At 35.7% G+C, this 22394-nt stretch overlaps 1 protein-coding gene across 2 annotated transcripts in view; it reads left to right on the top strand.

The window, feature by feature from the left end:
* Positions 1–8298, top strand: part of LOC123540611 (zinc finger protein 202-like) — a 170031-nt gene extending 161733 nt beyond the window's left edge. Inside the window, exons 5-6 of one of the 2 annotated variants that reach the window (XM_053527437.1) lie at positions 5568–5767; positions 7974–8101. In XM_053527437.1, coding sequence (XP_053383412.1) covers positions 5568–5758 — 191 coding nt within the window. In that variant the 3' untranslated portion in view covers positions 5759–5767; positions 7974–8101. Of the gene's footprint in view, positions 1–5567; positions 5768–7973 lie in introns of both variants that reach the window. The other variant, XM_053527428.1, reaches the window with a different exon arrangement.
* Positions 8299–22394: the final 14096 nt, after the last annotated feature.

Raw genomic sequence — 22394 nt, 5'->3', positions numbered from 1 at the left:
TCTAGGGGATTTCCTGGCCCACAATAATTATATCCTGGAAGTGTTAAACCTTTCTTAGGTAATAAAGGTAACATTGCTTTGTGAATATCTAAATTACCCCCTGTACTTTTAACAAACTTTGATTTCATTTTTCCACAAGATGAACAAGTAGCCTTTATCATTTTTCTCCCGTTTTTTGTTATAACATAATGAGGATTTATATTATCAGTTAATCTTCTTTCTTTCAAACAATATATTTTATTCTGTAAACTCATCTATATCATATGTATTTAAAATTATTTAAAGACTAATAATGTAGTTATTAATTGAAAATAAAATCAAATACCTTTACATTTTATCAATAAAAATAATCTGCCAAAAGTTTGCCAAAAGTTTGCCAAGTTGGCAGACATTGTCACATTGCTGCCACTTGGCAGAAAAATGGCAGGCTTTTGATTGGTTGAATTTGTGTTTGCCAACGTTCTGCCAAAAGTTTGCCAAGTTGGCAGCGACTGCCACATTGTTGCCACTTGGCAGGATTTTGGTAAAAATTTGACAGAAGTGTTTAATCATATTTTACTATAGGTTTTAACAACAATTTGTTAAAATTTGTTTTAAATTTGTTGAAATTGGTCAGCATTGGTCGGTTTAGGTCAAGGGTTAAATGTTAAATTAGATTAAACTGCGCTCGCACCATCCTTTCTTATACTACTCGTAATGGAATTCTATGGAAAGTCGACGACATTTTTGCGAATAGATTTTTTTTTCAACGTAGCTTTTAATGATATTTCTGATAGTCGAAAATAAACATGTCATGTATAAAAGATGAAATAAAATATATAGGTCCTTGCGTTTTCTTTTGAGATATTTGCACATGATTTAAGAGATTCGCAGAGAAACTTTTGTCAAATGTTTCCAATATCGTACTGTATCTCTAGAAAGATAGCAATCATGATTGCCGTGTGAACAAATTTACTCACGGGTTGTCATTAGTTCATAAAATATTTTTCATGTCTGTTTGCCGGGTCCCGGAATTATTTCACATTATCCGTATGTGCAGAACTACCTCAAATTTATGACTTGTTGCTTTTATGCTGCTTTCTCCTTGATTCGAGCCTCTTAAATCTTTAAGGGGTTATGCATATTTTTGTAAACCTGTTCAATTAAATAATTTTTGTTTTTTGTTACAAAAATATTTGCATTTAACAATGGACAATAACAATTAAAATGTTGTCATCTTTTATATGTACTTTTTTGCACGAGACTGAAGGAGGTCAAACTCCACATGATTTTAAAACTTTCTCATCGATTCGATCCCTTTGTTCGTTAGGTCAATAAGTGGTAATGTTTGCACAGTCTATTTCCATAAAGCAAATTTCTATCAAGATCGACTTCTTGTTCACTCATTACAACAGTCTGAATATGCTCAGGATGCTTTTGATTTGAAATTTGGGCTCACATTATTACCCACTTTGTAATTTCCTTTTGAAATAAGCAATTTTCGATGCAAAGTATTAAAACAGGTATTTACTCAATTTTTCAGTGATTTCATAATATTTTCCAAGGCATTTTAAAATGTAAATGACACATGTTTCTGATGGAAGAATATGTTACATGAGCATGAATTTTACTAAAACACAAGGGCTCGAATCGTCGAGAAACAGGCATATATGTCCAGCCAATCGTATCTACATTTCGTGTAAATTAGGCCTCAACTTGAAACATTATGATTTAGTGAGTTGTTAGTTAGAATACCGTAAATTAAGTTTGAGAGTGTTGCAAGCTTTTAGGACTCTTAAGCGTTATACTTAGTGTAAAGGTTGCACTTGTTAAGTTGACCTATTATTTCACCTGTATAGATATTGTTGTAGATGTCATGTACTGTAAGACAACAGTTTTTCATTTTATACATATAAGTTCAGTTTTGTGTTTTCATTTTTTTTTCAGTGACATTTCATGTAAATTAAGCCTCCACTTGTAGTATATAGTGAATTGTTAGTTAATCCAGTTGTCTGACAGTGTTTCAAGTTTTTAGGACTTATAAGCTGAATTAATTAAAACGTAGATTGAACTTGGTAAGTTTCACCTGTATAGATATGTATGTTTGTTACAATAAGTAACAGTTTTTCTTTTCATAGTTCAGTTTTGTATTTTCAAAATAAATTTTTCAAATACATTGGAGTTATTTGTGAATTTTTGACTTCTTCAATTTCCTGATGAACAGAATGTGTTCGTTTTATTGGGGTTTAGTAACACTGATAATTTAGGTCAAACTCGTACATCAAAATACCCAAAGCGGTTAATCCGACATTATTTTACGTGCATTTGTATGTATGTATTTGTAAGGTTAGCATGGGATGGTTCCCCGACCCATGTCTAACCATGTGACGGGGAGAGTAAACGGGGTCACCCATTAGGGCCTCAAAAAGAAAAAAAAATAGTTTACGTGCACTAGGATAAATCCAGCGTCCTTCCGTCAGCCTAATTCAAAGAAAATGCTTTGCACAAATGTTTTCTATAATCAGATAATGTGCAGAACATGGCATTCTGCTATGTCGATTCAATGTCAAAGTGATGCGCTGGGATCAAAGGTTTAAAAGGCTCCTCATTAATTTTCTTCCTGAATGCCTTGTCAAAAATGTAATCATCTGTAATGAGACGACGTGCCAGAATGCAACACTCGGCCAGTTCAAGTTGAAATTCGAACTACAATCAGCTGCAATATCTTTAGCTTCGTATACAATATACATATCCTTTAGCAAAAATGCTTCCAACAAATGAAAGACGTACAAAAGCCAACTTTTAGTGGTTTATTGTCAAGGTCGAAAATAAAGCTTATCGGTTAAACTGAGTCTTGAAAATTTATCTCCTGGAGGCTCATTTTGAGCTACTGTGATCTTTTTCGGCGACGCCGTCTAAATTCGTTTTCGTTACCTATGCCACGTGACTTCAGTTAGCAAATCAAACTACTTGATAACGCATTATAGATAATTTATCAAAATGGAAGATTTATGCAACACTCTGTCTGATTGGACGAGAGTGTCAATTTCTTTCACTCTGTTGATTGTGCTACGCTGAGTGAAATGTAGACAAAGCGTTTATCCTAAACGACGCTGTTCACAGTTTTAAAGCTAACTTTGGCTCAGTATATTTAGCAAAATATTGATATATCTCAAAATGATAAGTAAGTTTAATAAATATGATAAAAACCTGTTCAAATACCAGCATATATCAAATTAAAGAAAGAGCTGAATACGGTCTGCGTATCACATGAATAAGGGTGTGATAAGAGTCTTTTATGTAGAGAAGTGCTTTTTAAAAGATTTTCCTTGTTACAATTGTCGTCTGTATATGAAAAGGTTTCTTGCTTTTGTGACTTATTCAGATTGCATATTAAAATGAGTACTTGTTTGCTTTGATATACTTGTTATAAATTATTTAACTGATTTATTATATATGAATATCTTTCTTTAGTATGGTATGCAAATATTGAACTCAGTTGAAATCTGTTTTATAATATATATGCTATATAATGACTGAATCTCATTACACTGAAATGAAGGTACGCTGCATACAGTTTATCTATGTGATATGACTACGGTCAAACTTTGCTTATGAAACAGAAATATTGAAATAATTACAATTGTATGTTTTGCTTGACCTTCACTTTTTTATAGGTGTGACGTCATTGTCCAAAGATTCATGAATAGCGAATATGCATTTGTTAAAGCGGGATCAGTTGGCCTATTTTAGAAATAAATAAAAATAATAAATAAAAAAGTCCTTTAATTGATTTTTTTTCATGTATTCTAATCAAACTTGATTTGTAGCATCTTTATTAGGCCCGCAGCCAACTTTGTTCAGCTGGGACATTTAACCCCTTGTAGGGGCTGCTAGAGCTAAAACTAGAAATGCCTTTATACAGCGTCTCATGAACAGCCCGGTGGATCTTTGTCATACTTGGTCTGGAGCATCATTATAAGGTCCTCTTCCAAATTTATTTATATAGGAACTTGGGCCCTATTTGGGACCACTATAGTTAAAAGTAGATATGCCTTTCTTCGCATTAACCACTAATATGTAATGGATTTTTATCAAACTCGATGTGTAACAATATCGTAAGGTCTCTTGCTATTTTGTTACAAATGGGGATAGGGACCAATTTAGCTAAAAATATAAACACGTTTAATGACCTCTTCTCATGAACCGCTTCACGAATCTTCATCAAACTACTGCTGTAATTATTCGTCTAAGGATAAATGAAACAAAATTGCAACCCTACGAAACCTTTGCGAAAAATTAAAAGAGAACCATTTAAATTGTTAAAGTGCGGTGTTTTGTTTTGCAAAATGTTAGATGAAAGATGAATGTTAGATGAAAAATTCATAAACTTCTTTCCTTATTACAATTCGCCGACCATCATTTTTAAAGATATTTCTTGTTATGTCTGTTTCACACCCCTTGCCATACAAAGCTTTTCTGATAATTACATTCCTTGAAGGTCCGTGTAATATATGAATAGACTTCTATAGATAGTTTATATGGGTTCACACAGACTGTTTCTTGTGTTTAGCCAAACTTTTAAATGTCAATCTCCCAACAAATATATTATTGCTATGGTCGAGTGTTCCTAGTTCACCGTTTTTACATGAAAGTGTACTGAGATATGTGTTATCGTCACTGCTGGTTCATATTTTGTTGTCTGATGTGGTCGGTTTTCATAGTTACTGCTTTCTACTATGGCTGAGGGTGTTATATTTCAAATGGTCTTCCCAGTGGTTCTGCTTCGCCTGATTGGTGGCCTTGTTTGGTCTGCGGTCAAGTCTCGTTGATTTATGATTTGTCATTTTACCTGAAAGGGCTGAACACCCTGGGGTGTAAGATGAGTTTTTCTAGCACCGGCAAAGACAGGAGAAAACCCTGACTGGCATACAAGAACAATATTATCTGTCATTTGACAATAAAAAAGTCAATAAGCGCCTAGCGAACTTATATCGTTGCAGTGGTATGAAAGTATCATACCATCATACTACCAAACGGGAGATGCTTTTAAAGTATGTACCATGTGTCGAAATTTTACACTTGGAATATTAATTCGTAGCCATATGCACAGACATTAAATTTATCTGCTTTCATGTGACGAGTCATTCTTTTAATTAACAAGTTATTGGAGGGTGACCGTATTTTTAAGCTTTGGAAAGAAATCTTGTTAAAAACTTTCGAAATATATAAATTTACTTCTTTTCATTTAACCTGCCGTTAAACCGGCTTTAACCCAAATAGGACTGTCTATCTTCCACTCTCGAATCATTCATTTTTGCCAAAGTCTAAATCCAATCTTAATCAGAACCCTGAACAAAAAATATTCTTTGGAAGACAGGTGTAAATAAGAGTATAATGAGGTATTTTCAGAATATGCTATATTGTGAAACTAGTACTGGTATAAAGGTTAAGGTTGCTTTGAGGTCAGGTCCTTATTTCACAGAATCCCTTATGATACGTTTTGTCATCATTTATAAAAATTCATTTTTTTAAAATATGTGAATCTATTATTTCTTTATACATAGGTCTACTTTTTTATTTTACAGATATGCGCAAACACATATGTAGCGTATGCGGTAAGCGGAACCAGTCGAAACAAGCTTTACAGACACATATGCGAACTCATACCGGAGAGCGACCATTTCCCTGCCCACATTGCAAGAAGCGCTTTACACAAAAGGGACATCAGAAATTTCATACTCTTACTGTTCATATCAGAGATGTAATACCGAAATAAATGTTTCAGGTAAAATAAGTCGTAATAAATTACATATAAAAACTCTGCTGATTCATTTAAGGTGTACAAACACTTATTTAGTCAAATTTCAGTGGCAGAAACTAATAGTTTATATGTTTTTTACATGTCAAAAGTATGGCACCGGCATATATCGGTAGCCGCATTGAGCTTTCTGTGTAAGGTTAATGAGTAAAATGATTTGATCTCGACTATTAGAATAACAGTTAGAATTAATGCACTCATCTATCTGTCAGTGTCTGTGCCGGCGGCTGTATCTAAGCTGGTATCTTTGAATTGATTGAAACATTACTTACTTCTTCATTGTGGCAAACTGACCTGCATTTTACAGGTTCCATCACTATTCTGCATTCTTACAATGTCATGCCCCTTTTTCGACTTGACTTTTTTGTTCAGTTTTTGCTTGCAAAATGATATCTCAGTAAACACTTGTGGATTGGAACTTCACACACATATTCCCTGTGATGAATTGACGTGCATGAGAATTGTGTCTACTATGCGTTCTGTTAGAGATCTATTGTGCCTTCCATTAGCGGTCTATTGTGCGTTCTGTTAACGATCTGTTGTGTCTTCCATTAGCGGTCTATTATGCGTTCTGTTAACGATCTGTTGTGCCTTCCATTAGCGGTCTATTATGCGTTCTTTTAACGATCTGTTGTACCTTCCATGAACGGTCTATTATGCGTTCTGTTAACGATCTGTTGTGCCTTCCATTAGCGGTCTATTATGCGTTCTGTTAACGATCTGTTGTGTCTTCCATTAGCGGTCTATTATGCGTTCTGTTAACGATCTGTTGTGCCTTCCGTGAACTGTTTGTTATACGTTCTGTTAACGATTTGTTGTGTCTTCCATTAGCTGTCTATTATGCGTTCTGTTAACGATCTATTGTGCCTTCCATGAACGGTCTATTATACGTTCTGTTAACGATCTGTTGTGCCTTCCATGAACGGTGTATTATGCGTTCTGTTAACGATCTGTTGTGCCTTCCATGAACGGTCTATTATACGTTCTGTTAACGATCTGTTTTGCCTTCCATGAACTGTCTATTATGCGTTCTTTGAGCGATCTATTGTGCTTTTCATTAGCAGTCTATAATGCGTTTCACTAGCATGTTGTTAAAATGGCACATTTATGTAAATAACGTCCGCTTGCGTGTGGAAACGGAACGTAGTTTTGATGGTTTTTATTAGACTAGAACCAGCTTGTGGAACTTGGTTTTTGAGGTATTTATTGACAGTGTTTATTGGGCCTTTTTTCTTTGGGTTATCTAAACGTGTTGTGGTTTTGCTACACCACTCCGGCAGTATTAAGATCAGTGTGATGAAAAACACCTCCTACGCTACGCATAGGATCTGGAGACAACCGATAGAAGGTCCCGTTCAGACGATCTTTTCCCAAGCCAATCTGAACCTTGCTTTTAACAATTTGAAACTGAAAGAAGATGTTAAAAAAGCTATATTTAGACTGAGATTCCAGTTTTGGATAAGTGATTATCGCGGGTTTATTATTTTTATGATGACCACATCTGGTAATTTCTAACTTGTGACATAAATATAATAATAAAGTAAAAAGAAGATAGATATGGCGGAATCCGTGCTTTAGAAACAACATGTTGTGGTCGATAGATGTGTGTTTTGTGAGGTTTGAATATTTGTGTCATTTTGAAGGTTAAGCCAAACGTTTGTAGAAACAAGTTATTTTACATTTATGAAGATCGGATACTTTAGTAAGATTGCTTTAAGATAAGTTTGTGGTTTTTGGATCGAGGGTGTAGAGGTTTGTGCTGGCTTTCTACAATGCTTCATGGACTTCTAGACATACCCTATACTTAACTGAAAGTTAAAATTTAAGGTATTGTATTCTGTAATAAACCGAATTACTGCAGTAAAAAGAACTTGTCTATGATAATAAATGAATGAATAGACGAATGAATGAGAATGGGCAACAGAACAAAATGAATGAATGAATGAATGAATGAATGAATGAATGAAATTAGTAATTAATGGTTGTCTGTACCATAGTCCCAAAACGGGGATTTTCTCTTTTTTAAAAGGAGCTAAAACTCACAAATTCAGTTAACTGTCAAGTGGAATAGTCACGTACTTGTATTTAGATTGTCAGTCTTTCCTTGATAAACCAATCTGCAAAAAAATCACCCAATCTTGTTGTTAATTATAGTTTTCTTTTTATTTTACAGATATGGAGGGTTACTATATATCCGATAGATTCAAATGTCCTCTTTGTGATACCTCAACGAAAAGGAAAGCTGATCTGAAGAGACATATGCGAACCCACACTGGAGAGCGACCTTATTCTTGCCCGTATTGTAGAAAGAGGTTTGCTCGCAAATGGTACTTGAAAGTACATACTGACACTATTCACCATAGAGAAGAACAATCATAGGACTTATAGTTATTAACTGTTAGAAAACATACTGTAGAGCAACCTTATTGATATTGCTGTAACTATTTCTGTAACCATTGCTGTAACCATTGTAGAAAGAAGTTTTCTAGCAAATGATACTCTAAGGTACTCTATACTACACTATCCACTGACATGCCACTTTATGACTTATAGTATATAAGCCATAACTGGTTGCTTCTTCCTTAAGACTCAAAGCTCAAAGTTTGAATAAGGACAATTATTACATACTCGTTTCTATTCCCCGTTAAGTTACACTGGTACCGGAAACGTCAATATTTTTCCGTATACTGACGCCTGAATTTCATACTGGGTGCGTGACGTAATTCAGTGTGTGTTGTTGCACTATTTTTTTTTCTATTTAGTTCAGTATTGTCAATCCTATTCAAGCTATTGAATATATTTATGATATTTACGTAATATTTATACGTGTAGATGCGTATGTAATAAAAAGGTTATTATCTTTGCATCGGGAAATATGCACTCGTTCTTCAGCGGAAGAATATTGCGCTCCTAAAGTGCATATTTTCCGATACAAAGCTAATAACCTATAAATATTCAAAAGAAATAACCACATTGTAGGACCGCAGCATCCCTAAAACACCAACCCTAAAAATTTTATATGCATATTTAGACAATAGGCATTTTCACAAAACAGACAAATTGAAACAACATAGTGAATCACACCGCCTTGGAATAGTCGGTGGCTGAGGACACCTACACAATTTTGGTCATAGGCGATGTTCTACTTCTATTAATGGAGGAAGACCCATGGCATCCCCTGGTTATATTTATCAGTCCATGGTGCACACTTTACCGCTGACTTTTCGATATCAGGCATCTTCTTGAACCTTCCGCGGTGAGGAGCAAACGATTCAGAGCCAGCCATTTTAACCACTGCCAAGAAAGGTCCACAATAATGATTTATGAACTTTGCCTGTATGAACTTGAGAATAACCCTTACCCTGCTAAGTTTCTATAATGAACTTGTCCATCTTCCAATTTGGACTGAACCATTAATTGTTAAGAGGGGTGCTTAGCATAAAGATTCTTACTGAATGGCGAACAGTGCAGATCTTGATAAGACGATGTGCGCGGATGTGCAGGCTGATCATAATCTACACTGGTCGCAAAGACAGAACCAATCGTGTCCAGTACGATAAGGATTTTAATGAAGTTCAGTGTGTAACAGATGTGGTAAATAATGACAAAAAGAATAACGTACGTTCTTACTGGCGCAACACTGTGCAAACAAGCTGCTCCTGTTCAAATGTAGCAACAAGGAAATGTAGAAACTTGCGAAAAGATGGACTCACGGGAAAATTTATAACCATTTCGTCCAAAGAATTAGACGTAGTGTTTTCATGTCACACGATTCACTCAAACAACCCTTCAACAATCCGTTCCTTACTTCCTTTCAACCTTCAATTGCTATATTGCCTAGTATGATATTTACTGATATTTTACACACGTTTGATAGTTTTTTCTTGTTCTTCAAGTATTCTGTACATTTCTCTAATTTCTTTTATATTTCGAAACTGTATATCATAGCCACTTTCTTAAAAGCGATGTTAAACCTGAATTAGGTCAACATAAGTGAAACAATATAAAGATGTTTGTCATTTTTTTTTTTGAAAACAAAAATGTAACTAATGTTATTATGTCTCTCCCTCAACTGGAGGAGAAATATTGTTTTTGCCCTGTCCGTCCGTCTGTCAGGCAGTCCGTCAGTCCATCACATTTTATTCCGATCAATAACTGAAGAACCATTTGACATAGAACCTTCAAACTTCATAGGGTGGCAGGGCTTATGGAGTAAACGACCCCTATTGTTTTTAGGGTCACAGGGCCCTGAACATGGAATACCATTTCCGATCAATAACTTGAGAACAACTTCATAGGATGATTGGACATGCAGAGTAGATGATCCCTATTGAATTTGGGGTCACTCTGTTGAAGGTCAAGGTCACAGGGGCCTGATCATGGAAAACAATTTCTGATAATTACCTGAGAACCATTTGACCCAGAATGTTGAAACTCCATAGTGTAACTGGAAATGCAGAGTAGAGGACCCCTATTGATTTTAGGATCACTCTATTTAAGGTCAAGGTCACAGTGTCCAGAACATGGAAATCCATTTCAGATCAATAGCTTGAGACCCATATGACCTAGAACCTTCAAACTTCATAGGGGATAGGACTTACAGAGTAGATGACCCCTATTTTTTTTTTAGCTCACCTGAGTTTTTGTGATCGCTCGATGTCAGGCGTCTGTCTGTCATCTGTCTGCCAACATTTAGCTTGTGTATGCGATAGAGGCTGTATTTTTCAACTGATCTTCATGAAATTTTGTCAGAATGATCACCTTGATTAAATCTAGGCCAAGTTCGAAAATGGGTCATCTGAATTTAAAAACTAGGTCACTAGGTCAAATCAAAGAAAAACCTTGTGTATGCGATGGAGGCCGTATTTTTCATTTGATCTTCATGAATATTTGTCAGAATGATTATCGTGATGAAATCTAGGCCAAGTTCGAATATGGGTCATCTGCGGTCAAAAACTAGATCACTAGGTCAAATCAAAGAAAAACCTTGTGTATGCGATAGAGGCTGTATTTTTCAACTGATCTGCATGAAATTTTGTCAGAATGATCAACTTGATGAAATGTAGGCAAAATTCGAAAAATGGGTCATCTGGATTTAAAAACTAGGTCATTAGGTTAAATCAAAGAAAATCCTTATGTATGCGATAGAGGCTGTATTTTTAGCTCACTTGTCACATAGTGACAATGTGAGCTTCTGTGATCACCCTTCGTCCGTCGTCCGTCGTCAGTCCGTCCGGTTGTGCATCCGTCCGTCAACAATTTCTTGTCTGCACGATAGCAGCTTCATTTATGATTTGATTTTAATCAAACTTGCACACAACTTGTATCACCATAAGATCTTGGTTCCTTTCTTGAACTGGCTAGATTCCTGTTGGTTCCAGAGTTTGGCCCCTGAAAGGGCAGATAGCTATTTGACTTGTCTGCACAATAGCAGCTTCATTTATGATTTATTTTAACCAAATTGCACACAACTTGTATCTCCATAACATCTCGGTTCCTTTCTTGAACTGGCCAGATTCCTTTATGGATTTCAGAGTTATGGCCCCTAAAAGGGCCAAAATTAGCTATTTTGACCTTGTCTGCACAATAGCAGCTTCATTTAGATTTGATTTTAACCAAACTTGCACACAACTTGTATCACCACAAGATCTTGGTTCCTTTCTTGAACTGGCCAGATTCCTTTATGGGTTCCAGAGTTATGGCCCCTGATAAGGCCAGAATTAGCTATTTTGACCTTGTCTGCACAATAGCAGCTTCACTTATGATTTGAATTTAATCAAACTTGCACAAAACTTGTGTCACCATAAGATCTTGGTCCCTTTCTTGGCCAGATCCCATAATGGGTTCAAGAGTTGTGGCCCCTGAAAGGGCCAAAATTAGCTATTTTGACCTTGTCTGCACAATAGCAGCTTCATTTTTGATTTGATTTTAACCAAACTTGCACACAACTTGTATCTCCATAACATCTCGGTTCCTTTCTTGAACTGGCCAGATTCCTTTATGGATTCCAGAGTTATGGCCCCTGAAAGGGCCAAAATTAGCTATTTTGACCTTGTCTGCACAATAGCAGCTTCATTTTTGATTTGATTTTAACCAAACTTGCACACAACTTGTATCACCACAAGACCTTGGTTCCTTCATTGAACTGGCCAGATTCCATCATGGGTTCCAAAGTTATGACCCCTGAAAGGTCCAAAATTTGCTATTTTGGCTTTTGCAGCCATATAGAGACTTCATTTATGGTTTGATTTGATACAAACTTCCAAAATATCTTCAACAACAATAAATCTTAGATTCCATGATGAATCAGATCCAATCGTAGGTTCCAGAGTTATTTTATATCTGATTACCTCCCCTGATGTAATCAAAATGGATTTATGTCAGTAAGTACTTATAGGACTTATTTGAAATTTCATTATTGTCATTAGTTGGACTGAGACAATCAGGGTAGATAACTATGGACAGATTTTATGTCAAATTACCTCCCTTTATTTCAAATTAAAATGGGTGTATCTCCATAACTAATGAAGATACTGATCTGAAATTTCATTCATGTCAACAGATTTATTTGGCAGATCTTTCTTTTGTTCACTTACAATATTTTTTTTAATTACTTCCCTTTTACTTTACTATAAATAGCTTATTTTGTAACTTTTTTTTTATTGGCCGTAGGGAAAAACCGAGACCACTTTTCTGTGGTACAACATGGATGGTACCTCCAATATTTAGGTGTATTTTGACATATCTGTACCTTGTAAGAATTTTTTTGTTTTTGTTTAATTTCTTCCCTTTGTTGTTCCTGTCCTTCGGATTTAGATATTTTTTCTAAGGACCTTCTTGTCCTTAAGTGCAATGGTAACAGGTGAGCGATATAGGGCCATTATGGCCCTCTTGTTTCTAAGGACCTTCTTGTCCTTAAGTGCAATGATAACAGGTGAGCGATATAGGGCCATTATGGCCCTCTTGTTAAATTGATCTTCATGAATTTTGGTCAGAATGATTTCCTTGATGAAATCTATTCCAAGTTTAAATATCGGTCATCTGGGTTTAAAAACTAAGTCACTAGATCAAATCAAAGAAAAACCTTGTGTATGCGATAGAGGCTGTATTTTTCAACTGATTTTCATGAAATTTTGCCAGAATAATAACCTTGATGAAATCTAGGTCAGGTTTGAATATGGGTCATCTTGGGTCAAAAAATAGGTCACTAGGTCAAATCAAAGAAAAACCTTGTGTATGCGATAGAGGCTGTGTTGTTGTTTTTTTTTGTGTTTTTTTTTTGGTAGTGGGGGTCACTCCATCAAAGGTCAAGGTCACAGGGGCAATCCGTCCGTCACACTTCAATTTCGATCAATAACTGGATAACTATTTGACCTAGAACCTTCAAACTTCATAAGATGATAGGGCTTACAGTGTAGATGACCCCTGTGAATTTTGGGATTACTAGATCAAAGGTCAAGGTCATTGGGGCCTGAACATGGAAAACCGTTTCTGGTCAATAACTTGAGAACCACTTGACCCAGAATGTTGAAACTTCATAGGATGATTGGACATGTAGTGTAGATAATCCCTATTGATTTTGGGTTACTTGATCAACGGTCAAGGTCACAGGGACTAGAACATGGAAAACAGTTTCCGATCGATACCTTGAGAACAATTTGACCCAGAACCTTCAAACTCGTTAGGGTGATAGGACTTACAGAGTAGTTGACTGTTATCGTTTTTGGGGTCTCTTGAGCAAAGGTCACAGGGGCCTGAACATGGAAAATTCTTTCCCATCAATACCTTGAGAACCACTTGACCCAGAATGTTGAAATTTCATAGGATGATTGGACATTTAGAGTAAATGACCCCTATTGATTTTGGGGTCACTCGATCATAGGTCAAGGTCAAAGGGCCAGAACTTGGAAAACGGTTTCTAAGCCATGACTTGAGAACCTTTAGGCCCTGAATGTTGAAACTTCGTGGGATGATTGGACATTACAAGTGATGATACCTACTGCAGCCAACGGTCAGTGTCTGTTTGACTTTCGCTCCTGTCCCCTATTGCCTATTACTACTATGCATTGTGGAAGACATGCGATTTTCTACAAAAGCATCTTATAGTGTTGCATTTAGGTTTGTAAAGACTTTTTGTTTTCGATAACCTATAATAAAACGAACATCACATTAGATTCAAATAAATGTATGATATAAAAATATGTCCTTATTCTACAATATCTAAATTAAATAAACATAACGGTTTCTGATTTGATTTTTTATTTACATTTAACAGCTTTATTTTACAACAAGTGTTCCGGACTAGTTTTGCACCAAACTTGATGTACTTTCTAAGCATTCGTTCCATAGATATGAGAGGTAGTGACGCGATAATCAGTCAACCAAACGGTATGGGGAATCCGCCATCACGCTATGGAAGACAGTCTCTGAGAGTCAGGAACATTACTTCCGTAGTTCTTACTAAAATTCGCGGAGCTGCAAGAAAGATCCCACCAATCATTAGAAATTTTACGATGCCATAACTATTTGAAAATGTCCGAGGAGTTTATAGGTAATAATTCTAACGCACAGGAAAAGAATTCTACACAAAGCAGGAAAATATCTGACGGATGTCGCCAAGGATGAAAAAAGTTTTCCTTGATATCGTGTAAGAAGCAAAATATAAGTAGTAGATAATAAACAATGATATTCTTGCATAAAGTAATTGTCGTTCAGATGCGTCGAACTGCGCCCTCGTGCTGCAAATTCTCTAGCACCTGTACTTTGAACAATGATATTATTCAACGACAATCTTTATTTGGGATATATTATACCTTTAGTCATTTTATTATTTCATTTATGTTTTATAATGAATCTTATCGGTAATTGACAAGGTAATAGCTTGATGAATTAACTAGTATAACCGAACATTATTTTTCTCAAAAGTAAACCCTATCAAGAGAGTTAGTACTGTTAATCAAAATGTTAAGAATCTAACGAATTACATCCCTTTGTAAAGAAAATAGCATATTAAATGTTCGTGTAAATGGTTATAAACGAAAAGTTAACAAGCGGTAAATGAAATATTTTGGTCAGGGAAATTTTGGTATCTGGAGCACTGATGACTAAACAAGGCAATAATGACATGTGCTTCCCTGAAGGTATAGGCCTAATTACTTCACATTATTATACATCCGTTTTATCTACAAAAATAAAGCATTTGTAACGCATACTTAAACACACCAGCCATTAATGTATTTGTCATAATTATATAACCTATATTCCCAATTTACAATTTTTTTATCTTTCATTTCATGTAAAAAGTATGAAAATATTTAAAGAGGAAATTGCTTCTTTTTAACATTCAGTATCCTCACTATCGCTCATATAAAATATAAGAGGGTAAAAAATAGAATTGCGACTTTGTTCAAGTTTAAGGGGTTTTGTCTACATTAAATAATATGCCAAAATTTTATAACCTTTATTCTGTATCTACATTTTCCGATCCTTTAGACAATGCTATTGAAAAAGATATTTTGTTAGGAAATTGCTTTCAACTTTCGGTCAAATTGCTGAAATCATTTTCCTCAGGACTTACAAAATCTGCCGCAAGTTTGATTAATTGAAACTGTAGTGATTATAGCTTGAAGAATGTTTTGTAATATGTTTATTTGAAATACAGTTTTAATTTTAGATATGTTTATGTTTGCTTGTATGAGAACTTGTCCTAAAATAGTTTTAACTATGACATATAAAATCACAAAAAATATTTTATTCTCACACAGTCACAGCACAATTATTGTTAAAGAATTTTCCTAAATATAGAGATCTAGGTTTTAATATTATAATAATCATATATGAGCCGCACCATGAGAAAACCAACATAATGCATTTGCGATCAGCATGGATCAAGACCAGCCTGCGCATACGCGCAGTCTGGTCAGGATCCATGCTGTTCGCTGTCAAAGCCTATTGCAATTAGAGAAACCGTTAGCGAACAGCATGGATCCTGACCAGACTGCGCGGATGCTGGTCGCAATTGCACTATGTTGGTTTTCTCATGGTGCGGCTCATATATGTATTATCAATCCGAATGCTATAAAGTGGCACAAAAATACAGCTCTTCAGGCAGGACAAAGTATTAACTTTCACAAAACCTTAAAGTACAAAACGCAGCCGAGTACGAGATTTAATCCATTGAGAAGTAGATTTTATATTTTGAAGCCTGCCACATAATCAGTAGACAGGGGTCATTTAATATACATTATGTATTGAAAAGTCATTCAGCTATATAACTGTGCCAGTAAATGTTTTAAAAGTGACTGATATCAGACATAAAAGAGGTTTTTATTTTTTCAAAAGTTCATATCAATGTGCCAGATTACTCAGCTATTTTTTACATGAAGAGTAATTTCTTTTTTGCGAGTCTATTATATCTTTACTTCCATATTACAAGTTAGTTCAATGAAATGTTAATTTTGTTAGATGTATGCGGTTAAAAGAATTTAGATTCAGCAATTTATTTTTGTTACCAATTTTTTAAATGTGAAAATTGATAAACAAAAACGTTCTGAATATACAGTGCCTTTGAAGATATTTTAATCTAAAGCATAAATAATTTGCATGTGCACGAATTCAGTAATAAGATCATAACCGAATAGAAAGAACAGGGAACGGATTATATAATCTAACCGAACTTGGGCGCAGTGTTTTAGGGTAGTATTCAATGAATGTGTTAACATTTAGACAACTTTTGGTCCCTAGGAAAGTAAGATTTTGTAGGGAGAGTCTCTTTTCCATACACTACAGTCACTGCGGCCATACAGTAGCTCTGATATTATTAAATGTTGGAAGCTAGGATAAAACTAACCCTAACCTTTAGTCAGTATATTTTGGTGGTGTGTACCTACTGTATGGAATTTCCTGTATGGAAAAGAGTGTTTCCCCATTTTTTAATTCAGTAATTCGGTCGAAAATGTGCTTCCGTGGTGTAGTCAAAAGAAGTCCAAAGTAAATAGATCCTAATTTTTCCATTTTTTGGCGCAAATTCGTGTAAAACGAGTGCTTTAGTCACACTTTTTCACTGCTAGGATACATTCTGCATGAAATGAGACGGTTTCCATGTTTACACTCCAATGATGGCCAGTTTTGCAGATCGAAACCGAAAGTAGGGGTTTACTTTGCGGACAAGGGCAAATGTATGCCATTTTTAGGGTAGCAGACCAACACTGACTGGCATTTCACTAGGAACTATTCAACCCCCTATTTGCTTTCATTTTTTTCATTAATCTATGATAGACTTTCATGATAAATAGGTGTAGGAAGAAGTGATGTTCTATATCTTATCTTATACTCATGTGGGGAAGTTGGCAGTTACTTGCGGAGAACAGGTTTGTACTGGTACAGAATCCAGGAACACTGGTTAGGTTAACTGCCCGCCGTTACTTGGCTGAAATACTGTTGAAAAACGGCGTTAAACCCAAAACAAACAAACAAACAAATCTATATCTTATACATTGCTATTGTGTAAAAGTCGGACACCAATGCGGAGGAAAAGAAAAAAAGCAGCGCATACTGCAACGGTATGATTTCGGTGTAACAATATACAGTGAAATATTTAATTCATATGTTAAAGAAAATCCTTTTCGCTTTTTTCGGTTGTTCACTGGAATACTATTAGATAATAATAAAAACAGAAATTGTAGTAATAAAAATGTGTATGCTATTTTTTGACTCCAGTGAGATTCGAACCCACGTTCTCGTCTGTTTGAATTAAATTTGAAAATACTAAGCAAGTGTGATAACCTTTAGACCACTTTGGGTCCCTATAAAGGTAACACTTTGTATTCTTTATATTTTTAAAATTCGACGATCTGATAATTGCACCAATTATAGGTATATATACTGGACATTCGTTCGCACGAAATCTATATATAGAATATCTGCCGTGGTCGAGAGGTTAACGCACTGGACTTCGAGTTTAGCGGCCCGGGTTCGAATCCGAACTTGGGCGCAGTTGTTTTGGGTTTTGTTTTTTTTTCGTTTCTACTATCTGATTTCATTACCCAAAGTAAAAGATACTTTTTGCCCCACTTGGATGTTATTCAGTTTTATTCAAAAATGCAAAAAACGTAATAAAAGTCGATCGGCGATTCAGTTTGAGAAGGGCGTACGTTATGACGGCTGCTGTTCATTTAATGCTAGTATCTATGTAAAATAGATACCATCTCGAGCTCGTAGGTGATATATACAGTTAACTTAAAGCCATAAACAAATGCTCTTGTCACAAGAGTGAGTAAGGGCGGTCTGGGCCCAACTAGTCATTGCCGAGAAGTCAATGAACTATACGGTAATAGTTCTATGGTCCGCTGATGTGGCTAAAGATTGAATCATTAAAGTTTTATTAGTATAAAAAAATGCTTCAGTTGCCTGCTTCGGTCGACAGGCCAACAAACACAATGTTTCGAGTCATACGTATCTCGTAATTCACAGTATTTTAGTCCGGGAACCTACTGATTTTCTCTATTTGTATCAGGGTTGGAAACTGATGGAATTTGGAAGCTGTTATCTGTCATTTATTACTGCATGACTGCATGTGTAGTCTTTTTCTGATGCAAAGAATTTCAGTTATTACATTTAATTTACTTAAAGATGGCGAAAAAATTGTGGTTATATTGAATTTGTAAAGTTGTAGAGATTTCTAAATGCAGGCTATTTCAGGCATACGCACACAATAGGCTGAATGGTACGCTGCATAGCACAGTACAAGAGTGAGGAGAAGGACTGGAAAACACTCCAGGAATAGGGTCAGTAATTCGGTCGAAAATGTGCTTCCAGGGTGTAGTCAAAAGAAGTCCAAAGTAAATAGATCCTAATTTTCCCATTTTTTGGCGCAAATTCGTGTAAAACGAGTGCTTTAGTCACACTTTTTCACTGCTAGGATACATTCTGCATGAAATGAGACGGTTTCCATGTTTAAACTCCAATGATGGCCAGTTTTGGAGATCGAAACCGAAAGTAGGGGTTTACTTTGCGGACAAGGGCAAATGTATGCCATTTTTAGGGTAGCAGACCAACACTGACTGGCATTTCACTAGGAACTATTCAACCCCCTATTTGCTTTCATTTTTTTCATTAATCTATGATAGACTTTCATGATAAATAGGTGTAGGAAGAAGTGATGTTCTATATCTTATCTTATACTCATGTGCGGAAGTTGGCAGTTACTTGCGGAGAACAGGTTTGTACTGGTACAGAATCCAGGAACACTGGTTAGGTTAACTGCCCGCCGTTACTTGACTGAAATACTGTTGAAAAACGGCGTTAAACCCAAAACAAACAAACGAACAAATCTATATCTTATACATTGCTATTGTGTAAAAGTCGGACACCAATGCGGAGGAAAAGAAAAAAGCAGCGCATACTGCAACGGTATGATTTCGGTGTAACAATATACAGTGAAATATTTAATTCATATGTTAAAGAAAATCCTTTTCGCTTTTTTCGGTTGTTCACTGGAATACTATTAGATAATAATAAAAACAGAAATTGTAGTAATAAAAATGTGTATGCTATTTTTTGACTCCAGTGAGATTCGAACCCACGTTCTCGTCTGTTTGAATTAAATTTGAAAGTATTAAGCAAGTGTGATAACCTTTAGACCACTTTGGGTCCCTATAAAGGTAACACTTTGTATTCTTTATATTTTGAAAATTCGACGATCTGATAATTGCACCAATTATAGGTATATATACTGGATATTCGTTCGCACGAAATCTATATATAGAATATCTGCCGTGGGGTCGAGAAGTTAACGCACTGGACTTGGAGTTTAGCGGCCCGGGTTCGAATCCGAACTTGGGCGCAGTTGTTTTGAGTTTTTTTTTTTTTTTCGTTTCTACTATCTGATTTCATTACCCAAAGTAAAAGATACTTTTTGCCCCACTTGGATGTTATTCACTTTTATTCAAAAATGCAAAAAACGTAATAAAAGTCGATCGGCGATTCAGTTTGAGAAGGGCATACGTTATGACGGCTGCTGTTCATTTTATGCAAGTATCTATGTAAAATAGATAGCATCTCGAGCTCGTAGGTGATTATATCAGTTAACTTAAAGCCATAAACAAATGCTCTTGTCACAAGATGAGTAAGGGCGGTCTGGGCCCAACTAGTCATTGCCGAGAAGTCAATGAACTATACGGTAATAGTTCTATGATCCGCTGATGTGGCTAAAGATTGAATCATTAAAGTTTTATTAGTATAAAAAAATGCTTCAGTTGCCTGCTTCGGTCGACAGGCCAACAAACACAATGTTTCGAGTCATACGTATCTCGTAATTCACAGTATTTCAGTCCGGGAACCTACTGATTTTCTCTATTTGTATCAGGGTTGGAAACTGATGGAATTTGGAAGCTGTTTTCTGTCATTTATTACTGCATGACTGCATGTGTAGTCTTTTTCTGATGGAAAGAATTTCAGTTATTACATTTAATTTACTTAAAGATGGCGAAAAAATTGTGGTTATATTGAATTTGTAAAGTTGTAGAGATTTCTAAATGCTGGCTATTTCAGGCATACGCACACAATAGGCTGAATGGTACGCTGCATAGCACAGTACAAGAGTGAGGAGAAGGACTGGAAAACACTCCAGGAATAGGGTCAGTAATTCGGTCGAAAATGTGCTTCCAGGGTGTAGTCAAAAGAAGTCCAAAGTAAATAGATCCTAATTTTCCCATTTTTTGGCGCAAATTCGTGTAAAACGAGTGCTTTAGTCACACTTTTTCACTGCTAGGATACATTCTGCATGAAATGAGACGGTTTCCATGTTTACACTCCAATGATGGCCAGTTTTGCAGATCGAAACCGAAAGTAGGGGTTTACTTTGCGGACAAGGGCAAATGTATGCCATTTTTAGGGTAGCAGACCAACACTGACTGGCATTTCACTAGGAACTATTCAACCCCCTATTTGCTTTCATTTTTTTCATTAATCTATGATAGACTTTCATGATAAATAGGTGTAGGAAGAAGTGATGTTCTATATCTTATCTAATATCATGTGGGGAAGTTGGCAGTTACTTGCGGAGAACAGGTTTGTACTGGTACAGAATCCAGGAACACTGGTTAGGTTAACTGCCCGCCGTTACATGACTGAAATACTGTTGAAAAACGGCGCTAAACCCAAAACAAACAAACGAACAAATCTATATCTTATACATTGCTATTGTGTAAAAGTCGGACACCAATGTGGAGGAAAATAAAAAAAAAGCAGCGCATACTGCAACGGTATGATTTCGGTGTAACAATATACAGTGAAATATTTAAATCATATGTTAAAGAAAATCCTTTTCGCTTTTTTGGGTTGTTCACTGGAATACTATTAGATAAAATAAAAAAAAACAGATATTGTAGTAATCTGAGATTTGAACCCACGTTCTCGTCTGTTTGAATTAAATTTGAAAGTGCTAAGTACTAAGCAAGTGTGATAACCTTTAGACCACTTTGGGTCCCTATAAAAGTAACACTTTGTATTCTTTATATTTTTAATATTCGACGATCTGATAATTGCACCAATTATAGGTATATATACTGGACATTCGTTCGCACGAAATCTATATATAGAATATCTGCCGTGGTCGAGAAGTTAACGCACTGGACTTTGAGTTTAGCGACCCGTGTTCGAATCCGAACTTGGGCGCAGTTGTTTTGGTTTTTCTTTTCTTTTTCGTTTCTACTATCTGATTTCATTACCCAAAGTAAAAGAATAATTTTTGCCCCACTTGGATGTTATTCAGTTTATTCAAAAATGCAAAAAACGTAATAAAAGTCGATCGGCGATTCAGTTTAGAGAGGGCATATCGTTATGACGGCTGCTGTTCATTTAATGCTGTATCTGTGTAAAATAGATACCATCTCGAGCTCGTAGGTGATATATACAGTTAACTTAAAGCCATAAACAAATGCTCTTGTCACAAGAGTGAGTAAGGGCGGTCTGGACCCAACTAGTCATTGCCGAGAAGTCAGTGAACTATACGGTAATAGTTCTATGGTCCGCTGATGTGGGCTAAAGATTGAATCATTAAAGTTTTATTAGTATAAAAAAATGCTTTAGTTGCCTGCTTCGGTCGACAGGCCAACAAACACAATGTTTCGAGTCATACGTATCTCGTAATTCACAGTATTTTAGTCCGGGAACCTACTGATTTTCTCTATTGTATCAGGGTTTGAAACTGATGGAATTTGGAAGCTGTTATCTGTCATTTATTACTGCATGACTGTGTAGTCTTTTTCTGATGCAAAGAATTTCAGTTATTACATTTAATTTACTTAGAGATGGCGAAAAAATTGCGGTTATATTGAATTTGTAAAGTTGTAGAGATTTCTAAATGCTGGCTATTTCAGGCATACGCACACAATAGGCTGAATGGTACGCTGCATAGCACAGTACAAGATGAGGAGAAGGATGGAAAACACTCCAGGAATAGGGTCAGTAATTTGGTCGGAAATGTGCTTCCAGGGTGTAGTCAAAAGAAGTCCAAAGTAAATAGATCCTAATTTTTCCATTTTTTGGCGCAAATTCGTGTAAAACGAGTGCTTTAGTCACACTTTTTCACTGC

Source organism: Mercenaria mercenaria, chromosome 16 (genome assembly GCF_021730395.1).
Source record: "Mercenaria mercenaria strain notata chromosome 16, MADL_Memer_1, whole genome shotgun sequence".
Taxonomy (NCBI): Eukaryota; Metazoa; Mollusca; class Bivalvia; order Venerida; family Veneridae; genus Mercenaria; species Mercenaria mercenaria.
This window is presented reverse-complemented; position numbering and strand designations above follow the sequence as displayed.